We start from the raw sequence: 15,802 nt of genomic DNA, 5'->3' as shown, positions 1-15,802 counted from the left end.
CCCAAGTGCAAGGCTGCAGACCAGGTTTATTGTCCATGGAGAGTTGATAGAAAGGAAGCTTACAAAATAAATAAATATCTATATATGCCTATATACAGTCCACACACCCCCACGGACAGACCTCACAGCATACATGCAAAAGCACTTTGAAGCACAAATTAGCACAATGACTTATTACATACAAACTGCTGTGTCGGGAAGGCTCAGGTACCTCCAGGAAGGTCATTCCCCAAATTGCCACCTCTGCTCCTTCTTCATAAATGCCAGCATCCCATCAGCAGTGCCACGCTGGACCTCAACCCCAGCCCGCTGGTAGCATCCCAGCCTGGCCCAGCCAGCCCTCGTGCCCCGCTTCAGCTGCCCACCCCACCGCATGACTACTGTCCTTGGCCATGGTGTCCCCAAGCTCTTCCCAGTCCAATCTGCTCAGCTCATGCCCCTTCCAGTCTGAGATGCCTGGCCATGCAGCCCATTGTGGGGGCAGCAGAACATCAGTCTGTGCCCTCATGGCATGTTGGCATATTGGCCAAGGGACCTGGAAGCAAACTGGCACATGCTAGGATGCCAGCTGGTTCCCATCCCATAACGTTATAGACAAAGGACGGGCAGGAGAGGTAAAGCCAAGGACAAGAACAGGCAATGGAGCTCAGCCTCAGTTTCCCTGCTCAGGTCTTCACCCAACTCCTGCAGCCCCCATGGGGAGGGCAGCAGGAGCTCCAGCAGGGCAAGGCCCCCACCGCACAGCACACCTATATGTCCCCTGCTTTTGCACACCTACAAAGACACATGCACACAAACACGCACCCACATGCATGCTCTATCTACGTTGCTTCATTGCCTTGACAACCTCTTCCAGCTTCAGGGCAAGGTGCAGGTCACCTTTCACCTGCAGCCTCCCACTCATGTAGGCACTCAAGGGGCGCAGGTCACCCAAGAAGAGGTCCTGCAGGTCTTTCTCTGCCACCTCCAGAATGACATCGGGGCTGCCTTCGGGCACACCGCGTCCAGCTCGCCCGCTGCCTGTAGGACATGAGGTGTAGGAGGGGGAGAAAGCAGGCTTCAGGATCCAGCCTTGCCTGCTGGTGTTTCCCCTACTGTTTCACATGTGTTGAGTTGGGCCAGATGACAGACAAGGGCCTGGCAGGGGTATTTTGGAGACAGGAGTCCTTATTCCTAATGGAGGTAAATTTCTCTTGTGTTGCTCCACCAGTGTCCTGTTACAGTGGTCCATTTCCAAGCCCTGTCCTACTTTTGCCATGCTGTGCTGGTTTTGGCTGGGATAGAGTTAATTTTCTTCACAGTAGAAGTATAGGGCCATCACTCCGAAGGTCCCTCCCTTCCTTCTCTGTCCCTCTCTTCCTCCCCCAGCTTTTTATTGCTGAGCATGATGTCATATGGTGTGGAACCTCCTACCACCAAGCTTGGTGGGGTTCGCAGCATGCAAAGGGGGCACAGGCACAAACCACCCTCCCACCTCTGACACAACAACCCCAAAGAGTAGTGACCTGAGGAGAGGTCTATGAAGTAGGTGCTCCAGGTACCGCTGGGAAGGGCGATGTTGACCTGGTAAGATGCTCCCACCTGACCGACCAGGGCCTCAGAGAGGACAGGCTCCACCGCCGAGAGCAGCTCATCCATGCTGGGTTTCCTCCAGGCACTGCCAGCAGCGGCAAGGAGGGGAGCGGTGGGAGGCTCCACCTCATTCACTGTCTCCATGCTGTCTCCTGGGGACAATGGGACAGAAGTAGGTTGAGGGGATACCTTTGGGTGATGAAGCTTTGCTGGTCTGCATGAACCCTCCAGAAAAGCTCTCCAGCACAAAGAAACCCACTTATCCAGCAAGTTTCCAGCTAAGCAAGAAGAGGGCAACATGGTTTTGCCAGTTCCTACTGCCTGCTCCTCTGCCTGCCATGGGTTACTCTTCCTCTGCTACCAGGGGGTGGAAAATCATCCCTGAAAGAAACAGCGAGGCACAAACTGGTGCAGGATTTCTGGAAAAAAATCCATGTTGCCCTCAGATGTGACTCTCTTGGCACGCTCAGGCTTGGGTTTGCCTGATGGAAATGTTGAGGTGTGAGTTGGTCTTGAGCCCAGGCTCCTGCCAGATCTGCTCCTGCCCTCCCCAGTCCCATCTCCAATGTCTTGTTAGAAAGGTTATGTTGTGCCACGTGCCGTATGGAGCTGTGCCCGAAGCAGTCCTCTCTCCTCCTCCCTACCAGCCTATTTGTTCTGTGCTTGTAGGAGAGTGATATCTCCCGGACTTTGACTCCTCTGTCAAACAGCCAACGGATACAAAGGTCATCGGGCAGGAGGGATACCCACCAGAAGAGAAGCGGTGGCCCTGGGTTGGTTACCTGCCTCTGGAGTGCCAGTCCCGCTGCCCGCCAGAGCTAGGGTGTTGCTGAAGAAATGGGCAGCCAGCTGCTGAACGGTGCCATCCAGCCCCTCCAGCCTGGGCACGGGTGGCGTGGTGGCCAGAGGGCCCACCAGGTTCTCCCGGGGTGGCTGCAGCACAGCCTCCATGCTCAGCTCCACCCGGTCCACCTCCAGGCCCCAGGACTTGGTCATGTCGTTAATCTCCAGCTGCAGAGCCCAGAAGAAAGGGAGAGGTGTTGGCAGCCCAGGCAGAGCTGGGTATGGCCTTGCAGACCACTCACCACAGCACCCCCAACCATGGGCATTCCCATAGCTTATACTTCTCTACCCACCAGCTTTAAATGCAGGGTGCTGAACCAGGCTCCATCTCCCCTAAGCTGTCCACTCTCATGTTCAACCCTGCTCACCCAGTTGCTCTCCCGGCTTGGAGGAGGTCAGGACAGGGAGGACAGCTCTGCCTTGTTCCCCTTTCTGTGGCTCCCTCCCAGGCTGGCCCCTTTCCTCACTCTCTCCTGGGCACTGTGGCCTGGCATGGTGCTCCACCAGGCAGCATCTCTGACCTCCAAACTACCCCAGACACCCAAAATACCCCAGACGCCACCAGATACCAGTATATCCCCCTAGCCTCCTTTTATATCCTTCTGTGTAGACATTCAACCCACAAGATCTTGGCCTGGCCCAGGTCAGCTGCAGGCACTAGTCATTGTCCCTCTGCCACCACCCTGTCCTACTTCTCTCCCAAAAGGCCTTTTCCAGTTTGCAGCCCCCTCCAGACATTTTCCTGGTGGATATATGGAGGTCAACTTTAAGCCTGCCGACAACACATGGGCTTTTCTGTGTGGCCAAAGCCCTTTGAGATAAGCCAAGAGAGCTCCAGAGACCCACAGGCTGAAGGTATCTGCTCCCCACTAATCACCACATCTTCCCAGCTCTCCTCCTTGGCCAGGTCCATGGCCAGGTGGCCTTCCACAGCTACAGCTTTCCCTTACTGTTACTTCCACACCAAGAGCCCAAGGGTTTGGGGGACCTGGGGGGCTCTGCACAGGGCTAGGGCAGTTCTCACCAGCAGCTGCTCCCCAATCCTCAGCTTCTCCACCTGGATCTCGCGGAGGCTCTTCCTCACCAAGGTCTTGGTCATGGCATTCTGTGCCGTCATCCGGGTGGCCGCGATGAGGTCCTTCACCATCATGATGGACAACACAGGATCCCACACCCGGAACTGGACATCGGCACCCATGGAGATGACCGCCCCATCCTTGGAGGTCAGCTGGGGAAGAGAAGAGTCAGGATCTCTCCCCCCTCTGCCCCACAGCCCAACCCTTGTGCATAGAGCCTGGAAGCAAAGGCATTCACTTCTTTCCCAGCTGGCAACGGGCTCTAGATCTCTTTATTAAGAGGGTTATTAGAAACAAAACCAACCCAAATGATGAAGTTTGGTCTAGTCTGAATGGTGAGGCCAGCTTCCAGCACAGGGCTGTTATTGAAAGACATCTGGAAAGGATAAGGACTGATGTTTTTGAGATGTCTCCAGCCAGGAACGTGCATTCAACAAGGTGTGCAAAGTCAAGAGGAGCTTTTCAACCACAGGCAGGTGAGGACTCTGGGTTCACAGCACCAGCTACAACCCCCCTCACCTTGCTGTGAGGATGGAGGAACTGAAAGCTGGGGCCATGCACAGCACCAAGGATCAGACCATGCCAAAATCCACCTGCTCTGGGTATTTTAGAGATGTCTCTCCATCCTGCCCTGAGGCCCAAGGCAGCTCACCTTGCAGGGGGGCACACTGAAGGCCCTCGTCCTCAAATCCACTCGCTGCCACTGATCAATGAAAGGCAGGAGCAGGACCACACCAGGTCCCTGTGGTGCCCGGATACGGCCCAGGCGGAAGATGATCATTCGCTCGTAGGTGGGCACGATCTGGAACAGGAAAATTCAGACCAGGGCAGAAGCAAAACCGCGGCTCCTGTGGTGCCGGAAGCAATGGGACCAGGGGCAGCCAGGAATGGTCCCCCCCATGGAGGATGGGTTGTCATCCCACTCCTTGCCTGCTTTCCTCCCTTACCTTCAAGGCAAACCATCCTGAGATGGGGAAGGTGACAACCATCAGCAAGAAGACCAAGAAGGTGATAATCCCATGGCAGATCCAGGACAGCCAGCCCTGGGAGGAATCTGCAGGGGGGTGAAAGGGGGATGTACCTGCTCCAAAACCCCCTTCCCTGCCCGTGAACCCCCACTGGAGCCTCTTCCCCCATGCACCCTGCAGCCCAGGGAAGCCAGCAGTGTGGGGGGCACCCAGCCAGTGTGACACCCTACAGCAAGCATGGCAATAGGGAGGAAGGCAGCAATTCTCCTCTAAGGTTGGGACTCACCTGTGGTATTCCCGGCTGGCCCCAGATGGTCTTGCTTGGATCCAAAGGAGAAGAAGCCTTTCTGGGCACCATAGAGCCCGATGCTGGACTGCTGGAAGCGGTCAAAGTCTCCCAAGGGAAGGGCCTGGTATCCTGACCGGCTGAACATGCTGCTGGTACCTTCCACAGGACCCTGCTCCCGGTGCTTGGAGTCCTCTAAGCCCAGCTCCCCGCTGCCATCACAGCCACCTCTGTAGCCAGCAGAGCTAGCCTGCCCCCAACTCAATCCAACGTCCCTGCTCGGCTGCCTGCAAACCTCCTCGCCCTGATGTGCAACCGGACAGACACCGGAGAAGAGCTGGCAAGCCCTGCTGTTATCACGGAGAATTCTTGCTACAAGAAATCAAATCTTTCAGGGGGTTTCCTTGCCAGGGTCTCACCCAGGCTGGGGGCTGGGAGCTTCACATCCTCCTGGTGACCCTCCGGGCAGGAGCCAAGCCAGGAGACAAAAGCCACAGCCCCACAGACGCCCTCTGCTTTGCACCCCCTTGGAGCTGGGAGATAACCCTGGGGTGTCCGCGGCCGCCAGCCCCTAGCTGTGGGGACCAGAAGCCGTGGTGAGGATGCTGCAGCGGGGAAGGAGGGAGCTGCTGGAGCTTCCTGATCCGCCTGTCATGTGGCTGCTGACGGCACAGGGACGAAACGGCTCATGGCTCACGGCTTGGTGAGTTTTTTCCGGAGAGGCCCTGCCCAGGAACTGCTCCACCGGCCGTGGGGAGGACAGGGTCCTCTATTGCACAGACACCTTGGGGGGCTCCAGAGGGTACCAACCCCAGCCCCATGCGGAACAGGGAATAGTATTTTTCCCAATGATCCCTGCTCTGGCGTGGCCTTCTCACCATGCCAAAGCCACCTCCCCCCGCCCCCCTTCCGCCATCTCACCCGCCTGCAAAGGGTAGTGGACACCAAAGAGCAGCCTGGAGCAGCGCTGCAGAGGACAAGGGGTGGCAATAGGGCAGGTTTAAAGCCCCCTCCGGATGAAGCGGGGGCCTGAGACGCTGCCCCAGACACAGCAGCGGTCCTTGCAGCCAAGCCGGCACCCAGACGTGCACCCCAGCACAGCCTGGGGGGGTCCTATCTAGCAGCTGAAGCAGAACTTTGCCATCCGACCTCCCGGATGCCTGCATCCGCCTCCGGCGCCAGCATCCCCACCCCGGTCCCAGCATCCCTCCGGTGCCTGCACCGCCCCCTCCCCGAAGTTTCCTCCGCCACCGGCAGCCCGGAGCAGAGGGAAGGCAGGAGCAGGCAGGGCGGAGGGCGCTGCCCGGGTGGGAGTGGGGAACCCCGGCTCCGGCTGGCCCCCTTCCCACCCACCAGCCCCCCGGCACCGCGCACCTCTCCCCCCGGGAAACCCCGCCGCCTTCCCCGCCTTCTTCCCGCCAGCTCCTCCTCCTCTTTCTGCCCCAGGCAGCCTGAGGAAACGAAAGTTCGCGGTGATCGCTGCTAGGCCCCGTCGCTCGCATGTCCGGCAGCCCCGCCGCCCCCCGGCCGCCCGGCCCCGGTCCCCCAGCAGGTAAGGGGGGGCTCCCCGCTTTTCTGGAGGGGGAGGCGGGACGGGGCGGGGGGCAAAGCCTGGCCCAGGGCCCACCCAAAGGGAGCCGCGGGGATTGCCCGCTTGGGTGGGGGGCGTTATTTTTTAGGGTGCAAAACCATTGTGGGGGGCGGGGGAGGTTGTAAGGGGTGGTCTCTGCTTTATTCGGGGGGCTCCTGCCTGCGCTGCCGGGCTGGGGAGGCCCGGGGGGGCGAGGGGTGGGGACGGGGACACCTTTGGGGACAGGGCTGGTGCCAGCATCCCAGTGCTGCCCGGGAGGTTTTGCAGGAGCCGGGGGGACCGTCGCCAGGGCCCCCCCTTCCCTCCCCTTCTCTGCCCGCTCGCAGGGCCGGAAGAGGCTCGCAGGGCGGGAAGAGGCGGTGGCAGCGAAACGAAAGAAAAGTGGGTTTGCAGACTTCGTCCCTGCCCTCCCCCCCGCAACTTTGAAATCCAAAATTCCCCGAAGGGAGTGAGGTTGGGGAGAGGGGAGGAGAACCTCCGAGGGTCCCACATAGGGGGCAGGAGGGAGCGCAACCCTTTGCAGCCACCCACTCGCCCTCAGCCGGAGGGATGGAGAGGAGCCGCTCACCTGCCGTGTGGCTCCCTTATCCCTTCCCTGCAGCAGGGTGGGTAAAGTGGGCTGCCCACAGGTGGCCCGCATGGCCCCCACGGGTGGGACTGAGCCTCTCGTGCCCCTCCATCTCACATGCTCCAATGGGGTCTTTCCCCCACATCCCACCTAGACGGAGACGGTGCTGCTGCCCCCATGGAGACAGGACCCCAGCCAGATACACCCCTGTGCTCTCCTCCATCCCAACCACCCGCAGTGAAGGATGACTTCCAGTTCATCCTCTGCGAGGGCTGCCAGCAGGAATCGCCCAACCTCAAGCTCCTCACCTGCCTCCACACCTTGTGTCTCAATTGCCTGAGCGAGAACAAGCCCGTCGGGCAGTGCCCCGTGTGCCGGACAGCCATCCCGCAGGCCAGCGGCATCCCTGACATGGACAACCTGCTCTTCACCAACCTGCAGACCAGGCTCAGCATCTACAAGAAGATCAGCAACAGCAGTGGCCTGAGCTGCAGCCGGTGCCAGGGGTCAGCGGCGGCAGTGTGGTGCTCCGAGTGCGAGGAGTTCCTCTGCACCAAGTGCTTTGAGGATCACCAGTGGTTCTTCAAGAAGAGGAGCCACGAGGCCAAGAGGGTGGAGGAGCTTCGTGCTGATTCAGCCCATCAGTTCCTGGAATACACCAGAAAGTCCTGCAACCTCTTTTGCTCCAGTCCTGGTCATGCTGACCAGGGCCACATCTCTAGGTGAGAGTGGTGCCTTGTTCCTAGGTCCCATCCTGCACCAAGGGCTTTGGGGCTACTGCTCCAGGACCAACTCTGCCAGGAGGGCAGAGCTAAGGGGGTTTCATCACCTGCCTTTGGAGAGGGACTGCTGCAACCCCAGCGAGACCCTGGGCAGGAGCAGCGTGTGATACGGGGCTGGCAGATCCCCGGGAGGAGGGAGGGGAGCAGAGGTGCATTGAACAACACCCAGCTTCATGCCCAGATCTGCAGCTGGTGATGTGAGGCAAAACCCTTTCCTGCCCTGTGCCTCAGTTTCCCCTCTTGTTAAACTCCTCAGCTGTCCCTTGGGGAGGGGAAATCATGCCCAGCACAGTGGAAATGCTTTTCTCCCTCCACTCACATACCAGCTTTGAAGGATGCTCCTGTTTTCTTCCAGCATCTACTGCAAGAAGTGCGAGAGACCACTGTGCTGCTCGTGTGCGCTGCTGGACAGCCAGCATGCCCCCTTCTGCGACATCCGCAGCGAGACCCAGCGCAGGCAGGAGGAGCTGGGCACATTGAGCCAGGAGCTGAAGCAGAAGAGAAGTGGCTTCGAGGCCACCTACATGGCACTGCAGGATGAGGCCGCTCAGCTGGAGCAGGCACAGCAGGAGATGCGGGAGCAGATCCAGCAGCGCGTGGAGCAGCTGGTGCGGCTGATCCGGCAGGAGGAAGAGGAGCTGCTGGGACTGGTGGAGGTGCGGCAGGAGCAGGGCCGGCAGGAGCTGGCGAGAGAGCTGCAGTGCATGGAGACAGCGCTGCGGCGGATGGAGGCGGGCGAGCGGCTGGTGGAGAAGATGAGCCTCTATGCCACGGAGCAGGAGGTGATGGATATGCAGCCCTTCATCAAAGACTCTCTGAAGGAACTGAAGCGGCTGCAGCTGCCAGCAGCTGGGGACCGAGCACAGCCCGGGGACTTGGCTGAGTGCAGAGCCAGGCTGCAGACACTGGTGGAGCGTGTCATGGGGCACCCAGGTGAGGACTTGCCACAGGGATGGATCCAGCCACCCCACAGGCAGCGGAGACTTGGGCCAGCTCAGAAAGCTGTCACCCAGTTCTGGGCCCTGCACGGTTCACCTCCCTGCAGCAAAACGAGCCCAAATTCACTCTTGTAGAGTGCTTATTTCCACTGGGTCCAAGATTTGCTCCTTTGCTTATATGGCCAGACCCCCTTTTTGGTCTCCCACCAATCTGACAGGCTCTGGTGATGCTGATTTCTGGGTCCCCAGAGGCTCCTAAATCCCTTGGGCCATCCCAAACCAAAGGGCTGGGAAATGGGAAGGAGACCAGAGCTGCCCCTTCCTTGCTGCAGTTGCTGGGCAGGTTTTTCCTGGCTCAGTTGTTGCTGGGGCCAGGTGGAAGCTCTGGAGGCTCTGAATTGGGATTGCAGCCCTGCTCTCTCCATTGCAGCTACCTATTCCCCAGCTGTCCCCATGGTTGAAGTGGCCCTGGAGAACGACTTGGTGAGATGTTCGTGTTTCATCCTGGTGTGCTGCCATGCGGGGAGGGCTCTTGCATCAGCTGACATGTGGATCCCCACTTCCTCTCACCTTTGCAAGCCTTTCCCAAGGGACTGCCTTCCCCTTCACAGACCATCGCTTCCATTCCATTTCTTTGTTAACAACAAACCCCCAGAGATGTTTCTGCCTGGGCAGAGAAGAACCTGCTTTGTAGTCCTTGTTTCCTGCTACCCAGGTGTGCTCCTACCCCATTCTGCTTCTCTGAGCCTGCTGCTTCATCCCTTATTTTCGGCAGGGAAAACTGTAGCCTCCCCTGGCTGTAGCACTGCCAAACACCCGCAGCTCAGGCGCAAGCCTTGAGCCAAGCCAGAGGGCCAGGCTGTGCCTCGGTTTCCCCCCCTGCTGAGGATGTTTCTGCCCCTCCTGGCTCTGCCCGCTGCTTGGGGACACCACAGCCCTGCAGAGGGGTCAGTGGTCTTGAGGTTCACCCTAACATTGCTCTGCATTCTGTCCGCAGCAAGAAGAGCCGGTCCAGCCTGAGAGCCAGAGCATCTTGCCCACCTTCACCATCAGCCTCCGGGAGATGCAGACGAGCCCGGTAAGAACTGCCCTGGCCAGGCAGGAGCCTTTGGCGACAGGAGATACCACCCCCGTGCCTTACATCCCCTGCACTCTCCTCTCTCCAGACTCCCCCCATCACCACATGGCCCAGGCGGAAGTTGCACTGTGTGGAAAGGGGCAGCCAGATCTCACCCAAGCTAGTGAAGCTGGAGTGTGACAACATGCTGGTCCCCAGCGATCCCAGTTCAGACCAGTGTGAAGGCAGAAAGGGGCCCAGCACCTCGATGCCGAGCCAGAACTGCAGCAACATCCCTGCCGCCAGCAGCCACTTTGTTGATGCAGGTGGGAACTGGGGATGCGGCCCTCCTTGTTACCCCATCTCTTTCGCCCCCTTATGGGGGTCCCCCATCTTTCCTAGCCTCTGTGCACCCCTGTGCACTCAGAGCCTTGGCCAAACTCCCCTGGGTCAGAGCTAAGCAGAGGGTGGGGGCTAGTTCCCAGGGGGTAAATATGAGAGCAATGCTCAGGGGTGGATGCAGATGCTCCATCCAGCTCCATGTCCTGCCTCCGAGGTAGCCAAAACCAAGCCTAGGGAAGAGGATAGCAGCAGGGCAGGTGTGCAGAGAGACTCCCTGGCCTCCTGTTCCAGGAGCTCTGGATTTTCCTGGGGCAAAAACGACTACAATTTTTAGCAAAACATTGTCTTTCCCGAGCTCACAGAGCCCCACTCCAGCCTGCTGCAGCATCCCACAGTGAGGGGTCTCAGGCTCAGCTCTGCAAACAGGAGGGAGGATGAAATGCATCTGCTGGAGAGGCTGGTACAGGGTTCATAGGAGTGAAGCAGCAGTGAAGAGGTTGCTCCGACTTGGGGTGAATCTGAGAGCACCCAAGGGCTGGGTGGTTCATAGTCCTGGTAGAAGCATTTGCCCTCTGCTGCAAAAATCGGGAGATAAGGTCAGTCCTCCCATGGGAAAACCGGTGTGATCCAAAATCACAGTCTTGAAGCTTCAGCACCCTCCTGTTCCTTCCGCAGAAGACACCAGCATCATCATCTGCAGCTCAGATGACAGCTCGGAAGGCACGGCGGTGAGTGTAATGGCAGACTTCCCTCCTTGCTGAGCCACGCCGCAGACAGAAGAGGGAGCTGCACCCCATCATCTCTGGGGTGCCTTTCCCTTTCCTCCAGTCATGCTCAGACCTGAGCCTTCTCTCTTCCTAGCATCAGCCAGAGACTTGCTTGCTGTCTTCCCCTTCGGTTACTCCCAAGTGGCAGGGATTCTGGGCCATCCCAAATCTAGTCCTCCTGGGCTAAGACATTTGCTGGTATTTCCTGGCATTCTGGAGCAGCCAGGGTCCTCTCTCTCAGGCAGCAAACCCCACCTTGGTTTGCTCTGAGGTGGAATCCCACATCAGCTGATCCCCCGAGATGACCCTTTCGAGTTGGTCCTTATGGTCTCTTCCTTTCCACCTTGCTGGGAAGGTTGTTCTCATCTTAAAAAAAATCAATTTTCATATAAAAATCAGGTTTGCAAGTCGAATGTAGCATCCGTGCTTGGGGATTTCATCAGTCCTGTGCCTACACAGGCTGAGAAGCTCCCAGGAGCCACCAGAGCTGGTAGGGACCATCTGAGCATCCCCAAAGTGACATTTCCGAGCTCCCTGCAGTGACATTTCACAGCACTGGTACTGCAGACTGGTGTGTTGCAACCAAATGGCCCTGGCCGAGGTGGTTAGATGAACCAAGGGCATGCGAACCCTGCTGAGATACCCTATCACCAGTGTGAGCAGGGGATCCCTTTGGAAATGGAGATGAGCGTGGCTGATTTGGGATCGGGGTGGGGGGGTTGGTTTTCCAGCACGAGCTTAATGAGGGGTTAACAGCCCCATATTTTTTGTATAAACTAATGCAGAAGCTCTTCTTACTCTTCAATAAAACTTTCCAGATTAAATCCCAGCCTGCTGCTGGCTTCCTTATTCATTTTTTCCTTTGCTGTTTTTCTTTGCTTTCCTGGTTCATCCCTAACAGAGGGGGAAAAAAGAGTTGTGGGGCTAAAACCCTGTCCCCACTCCCTGCCAGTGCCAAAAAATCCCAAGGCTGGGGCTTTTGGGGATGTTAGCAGCTTGCTGTGAGAAATCCCTGCATGAACCAGGTGTCCTTTGGTACGATGTGAATTTAAGGGTGTAGCAAACGTGCAGGCTGAAAAAAGATATGTCCCAGGGGTATAAACATCTCGCTGATGGTCTGATGCTGGGCACTAGAAAAGTGCAACCTTGAGAGCTGGGAAAAAATGGTTTAAAGCCTGGAAAAGGGAGAAAAATTAGCAGCTGAGTGAGAAAAAAGGCTGAGCAATGGGATGAGGCAGCAGGATGGAGCCCAGGGAAGCTGCAGCCTTCAGGGTGTGGAGGGCAAGGGCTGAGGACCTGCCTAGAGGCTCAGACATCTAAAGAGATATTTTGGGGCTGGGGAGGAGCCTTTGTGGGGTCACCTGGGGACTATCATGCTCTGCACCCCGAGCTGAAGCTGCAAGAGCATTGCCAGCACCTGGCTCTGCCAGGATCCATTGCCCACAGCCACCATGGTGCTACAAGCATGTGTGTCTCTGCATGGGTGATTTTCCTTCCCACAAGTCCCACACGTTTCCCTCTCTGCTTAACCCTCCAATAAAACCTTTTTGCATAGAAATTCAATTTGCTTCTTGCTGGTTTGGGTAACAAGAGCATCTGCGATCCCATTTTGTTGCTGAGTTTGGTTCATCTAACTCTCTTCAGGCCACCTGGGTCACTCTGGGCAGCCAGGCGAGGGGGACACAGGGCACTGCCACCACCATCATCCTTCTCCTGTCCTTTCCCAGACAGAGCAACCCCATATGCCCTTCAAACACCTAATTTTAACCTGGCATTTAAGCAATCCCGCATCCCCTGAGCTGGGGAACGCTTGGCTTTGCCCATGTGCACCACCCATGGTGGGTGGAAACCCATGTTTCCACCGCTCCTGGTCTGCAGGTGAAGGTGCAGGGAGCTGGTGCAGAGGGAGATGGATGCCCCATTGCTGCAGGGTGCCCAGGCCAGGGGTGCAGGATTGTCCCTGGGGGAAAGAGGGGGGATAACCAAGGTTGGAATTTCTTGAATGCATTGCTGTCCTACTCCTCCCATAGAGAGATATTCCCTGCGGATGTCCATCCCCACCAAGGCTGGGCAGGGGTGGCTGGGGTGGCTGCTTTTACTCACCCTTGGGAAGCACCACTGTAGGCACTGGATCTGCTGAGCCTGGAGCGGCACCAAACCTCCTCCTGGCCCAATTCAGTCCCCCTTTCCTCTAGACACCAACCAGACCTTTAAGTCTAGCGGTATCACACGTGGTGAGGTTGCTCAGCCATGTTTATGTCCCTGCATGAGCTGCATCCAGATGAGATGTGTAGAAAGGGACACCAAGTCCCCGGACCTGCATGTTGTATCCCTCTGGCCACTGCCTGGATCCCACCCCCTGCTTAGGACACGTTGCATTCAGGGCTCTGCTCTTGCTCACTTGGCCCAGACCCTGGTTTTGGGCTTTAAGTTGGGCTCTCCATGGCCAGCCCACTCCTGAGACACAACACACACTCAACCCATCCCTGGCAGTGCCAGGACATCAGACCCTGTGGGTCTCATGGCATTGCACACAACCAGGTCCTTGCCCATGGCCAATGATGCACCCAAGGGTGCTCCTCATGCCTTCCCAGCCAGGTCCAAACAGGCAGATAGGACTTGGCCCACTTCTCCAATCTCTTGCAGGCTTCCAGCAAGCCCAAGGACAGCAAGAAGCCCTCCAGCCCCACGTGGTCTGGGAGCAGCACCTCACCCCACCGCAACACTGGCCATACCAGCTCCTGGGACGATGGGTCGGAGCTGAGCAGCTTGGTGTTCCTCACCTTGAAGGTTGACCAGAAAAGTGAGCATTGCCTTTCCTGGGCACAGGGGGCTGGGTGGCAGAGAGGGGCACCCCCAAATACTTACTCCAGCCCCATCCTTTCCCCTCTGCAGCCCAGCGCATCATGGAGGTGGCGGCGGCCAATGGGGAGCACACCTTCAAGACACTGATTCAGACACCTGAGTCAGTGCTAGCACTGCTCTCCCAGGGCGTCCCCATGGAGGTGGGGATGCAGCACCTCCTCTGGTACCTCTCCCCACTCCGCAGGCCCATCCTCGTCATCTTTAACTTCTGGGCACCGGAGCTGCCCGCTCTCTTTAAAGCCCTGGATGCCACGGACAGAAAAGCGGACTTCTGCCATGTTGTGGGTGGTTACGTGGATATGTTGTCCTTGATCAAAGAAAAGCTGCCCAAGGCCCCTTCCTACAAGCTGAAGAGCCTGCTGAGAAGGCACCTGCAGCAGCAGCTCAATGAGGGCAGCACGCTGGCCACAGCCAAGGCCTTGCAGGAGCTTTGGGGAGCCCTGGAGCTCCGTGCCCATGCCAGTGCAAGGATGGTGCTCACCCACTGCAACCTGCAGAGCTACACCATGCTGCGGCCCCTGGTGCAGGAGAAGCTGCTCTCCAGGAGGGCGGCCAAGATCCTGGCCCAGCGCAATCTCATCCTCTGGGAGCTGGAAGAGTCATGAGCTGAGCTGGCTAGGTCTCAGGCTAACCGTGCCAGGGATGCAGGGATGCTTGCAGGGGCATCAAACAGGACACACAGACCCTCTCTGCTCCCAGCATGGGGCTTAAAAGGTTCAGGACCCTTGCTCAGCTCTAGGGGGAAGAAACCACCCGATCAAATTAGTGTCTTTATAAAATAAATTACACGGTGCAGCGTAATTTATTGGGGCATCTCCACCCCTCCTGTTCCCAGCCCGGGTGGGAGGGGGGATACTCGGAGCGCTGTTCACCCTGCCCGGGCAGCAGCAGGTACCCTGCCCGCCCCAAAACCCCGCAGCCTGGATGCGGCCCCCGGCGACAGGCAGAGGTCGGCAGCGCTGTCCCCAGCCGGGGCTGCGCGCGGCAGGGCAGTGCGGGGCGCGCGCCGGCAGGGGTCCCCTCCGCACAGCCGCACGCGGCCGGGCGTGCGCGGGCTGCCGGGGCCCTGCGCGTGCGCGCACGCTCGCGCAACCCGCACCCGTCTGACGCGCACGCGCGTCCCCGGAGCCCGCCGGTGGTTCCTCTCGTACCTGGGAGGCGCTGCGACCATCACCGGGGGGTCTGGTCTGCTGTATTGGGCACGGGGGGGTGGCGAACAGGTCCTCTGGGTGGCTCGAGGCGGGTGAGGACGGGCAGGAAAGGGATGTGGTGAAGGTCGGCTCTCCGAGAGGGTGCGGTGGGAGCTGCCAGGCTTGGAAAATTGGGGGGGGACCGGGAGGAAACGTGACCCCCATCTTCTGGGAGCCCCCCCCCGGGAGCAAGCAGTGGCCCAGACACAGCTGTGAACTATTGGAGCGGGGTCTCGGCCAGCGAGGCAGGGGCGGGCAAGGGGCTGCCTTCCCCCCTGCCTGTCCTGCCTGCTGCCTTCCCTGGGTCAGGGAAGAATCGGGACAGATCCAGCACCGTACAGCAGTTTATAGGGAGCAATCCCGAAGGAGCCCCCACGACTGCACGGTGGTGCGCAGGGCTCGCCACCAAATTCAGACGATGCCATCTCACCCTGGGAATTCTCTGGGGTCTGATACAGGGTTGTGCGCAGGGAGCAGCCTCTACAAGGCGCACAGCAGGAGGAGAGCAGACCCCATCTGTCTGCTGTCACCGGCCTCATCAAAGTCTTGTAAAACAATAGCGAAGTCAATGGGCTGCGGGAGCCAGATTAGCTGTTTCTTTGCCCTGAGCTGCCGTAAAGCTCATTCATCCGGCTGGAAAAGGGTTTGTCACTGTGGCGTGAGCAGAGCAGCACGCAACAAGCCCCAATGCTGGAGGAAAGGGCTGCAGCTGGGGTACCCCTGCGGGGTGAGAGTTCCCCAAAGGTTCCACCAGCTTTCACCTCCAACAGACAGCTTCTACACACTCGCAGGCTGGTACAGCCCCCCTTGGACCCCCTTCCACCCACAGCCACCCCATGAAAATCCTCCTCCAAGCCAGAGATATAAGGAAGAATCAGAGTCTCTCTGGGTTTTTTTAGAGCAATAAATAACTTTACTGAATTAAGCAAATCTCCTGAAATGATATATAATATGCTG

At 58.3% G+C, this 15,802-nt stretch overlaps 2 protein-coding genes across 3 annotated transcripts; one reads left to right on the top strand and one right to left on the bottom strand.

Moving 5' to 3' along the window:
- Positions 1 to 817: 817 nt before the first annotated feature.
- Positions 818 to 4,893, bottom strand: STOML1 (stomatin like 1). 2 transcript variants are annotated; one of them, XM_075714342.1, is made up of 7 exons: positions 4,746 to 4,893; positions 4,439 to 4,545; positions 4,144 to 4,293; positions 3,440 to 3,643; positions 2,355 to 2,583; positions 1,506 to 1,724; positions 818 to 1,020 (listed from the first exon to the last, which is right to left on the bottom strand). In XM_075714342.1, exons 1-7 carry the CDS (start codon positions 4,891 to 4,893, stop codon positions 818 to 820), a joined length of 1,260 nt encoding a protein of 419 aa, XP_075570457.1. The 2 variants fall into 2 exon arrangements, with proteins under 2 accessions (XP_075570457.1, XP_075570458.1); XM_075714343.1 differs by having other exon boundaries at positions 1,506 to 1,721.
- Positions 4,894 to 6,245: 1,352 nt separating this feature from the next.
- On the top strand, positions 6,246 to 14,260 carry LOC104032971 (protein PML). Its single transcript, XM_075714209.1, has 9 exons — positions 6,246 to 6,297; positions 7,059 to 7,626; positions 8,042 to 8,619; positions 9,055 to 9,107; positions 9,622 to 9,702; positions 9,791 to 10,007; positions 10,699 to 10,751; positions 13,437 to 13,593; positions 13,686 to 14,260. The coding sequence occupies exons 1-9, from the start codon at positions 6,246 to 6,248 to the stop codon at positions 14,258 to 14,260; spliced, it is 2,334 nt and encodes a 777-aa protein (XP_075570324.1).
- The last annotated feature ends 1,542 nt before the right edge of the window (positions 14,261 to 15,802 follow it).

The sequence above is a fragment of the Pelecanus crispus genome, chromosome 7, assembly GCF_030463565.1.
Source record: "Pelecanus crispus isolate bPelCri1 chromosome 7, bPelCri1.pri, whole genome shotgun sequence".
Taxonomy (NCBI): Eukaryota; Metazoa; Chordata; class Aves; order Pelecaniformes; family Pelecanidae; genus Pelecanus; species Pelecanus crispus.
Note: the sequence above shows the minus strand (reverse complement) of the source record. Positions and strands in the feature narration are given on the sequence as shown.

What these genes read in the sequence shown, in the direction of transcription:
- STOML1 (XM_075714342.1), bottom strand. Translation starts at nt 4,893, where the DNA reads ATGTTCAGCCGGTCAGGATACCAGGCCCTTCCCTTGGGAGACTTTGAC. An exon ending in GCCAGCCGGGAATACCACAG is followed by an intron (nt 4,546 to 4,745) that starts GTGAGTCCCAAC and finishes ACCCCCCTGCAG; the next exon opens with ATTCCTCCCAGGGCTGGCTG. An exon ending in TCAGTGTGCCCCCCTGCAAG is followed by an intron (nt 3,644 to 4,143) that starts GTGAGCTGCCTT and finishes TCTCTTCCCCAG; the next exon opens with CTGACCTCCAAGGATGGGGC.
- LOC104032971 (XM_075714209.1), top strand. Translation starts at nt 6,246, where the DNA reads ATGTCCGGCAGCCCCGCCGCCCCCCGGCCGCCCGGCCCCGGTCCCCCA. An exon ending in GGGAGATGCAGACGAGCCCG is followed by an intron (nt 9,703 to 9,790) that starts GTAAGAACTGCC and finishes TCCTCTCTCCAG; the next exon opens with ACTCCCCCCATCACCACATG. An exon ending in ACAGCTCGGAAGGCACGGCG is followed by an intron (nt 10,752 to 13,436) that starts GTGAGTGTAATG and finishes AATCTCTTGCAG; the next exon opens with GCTTCCAGCAAGCCCAAGGA.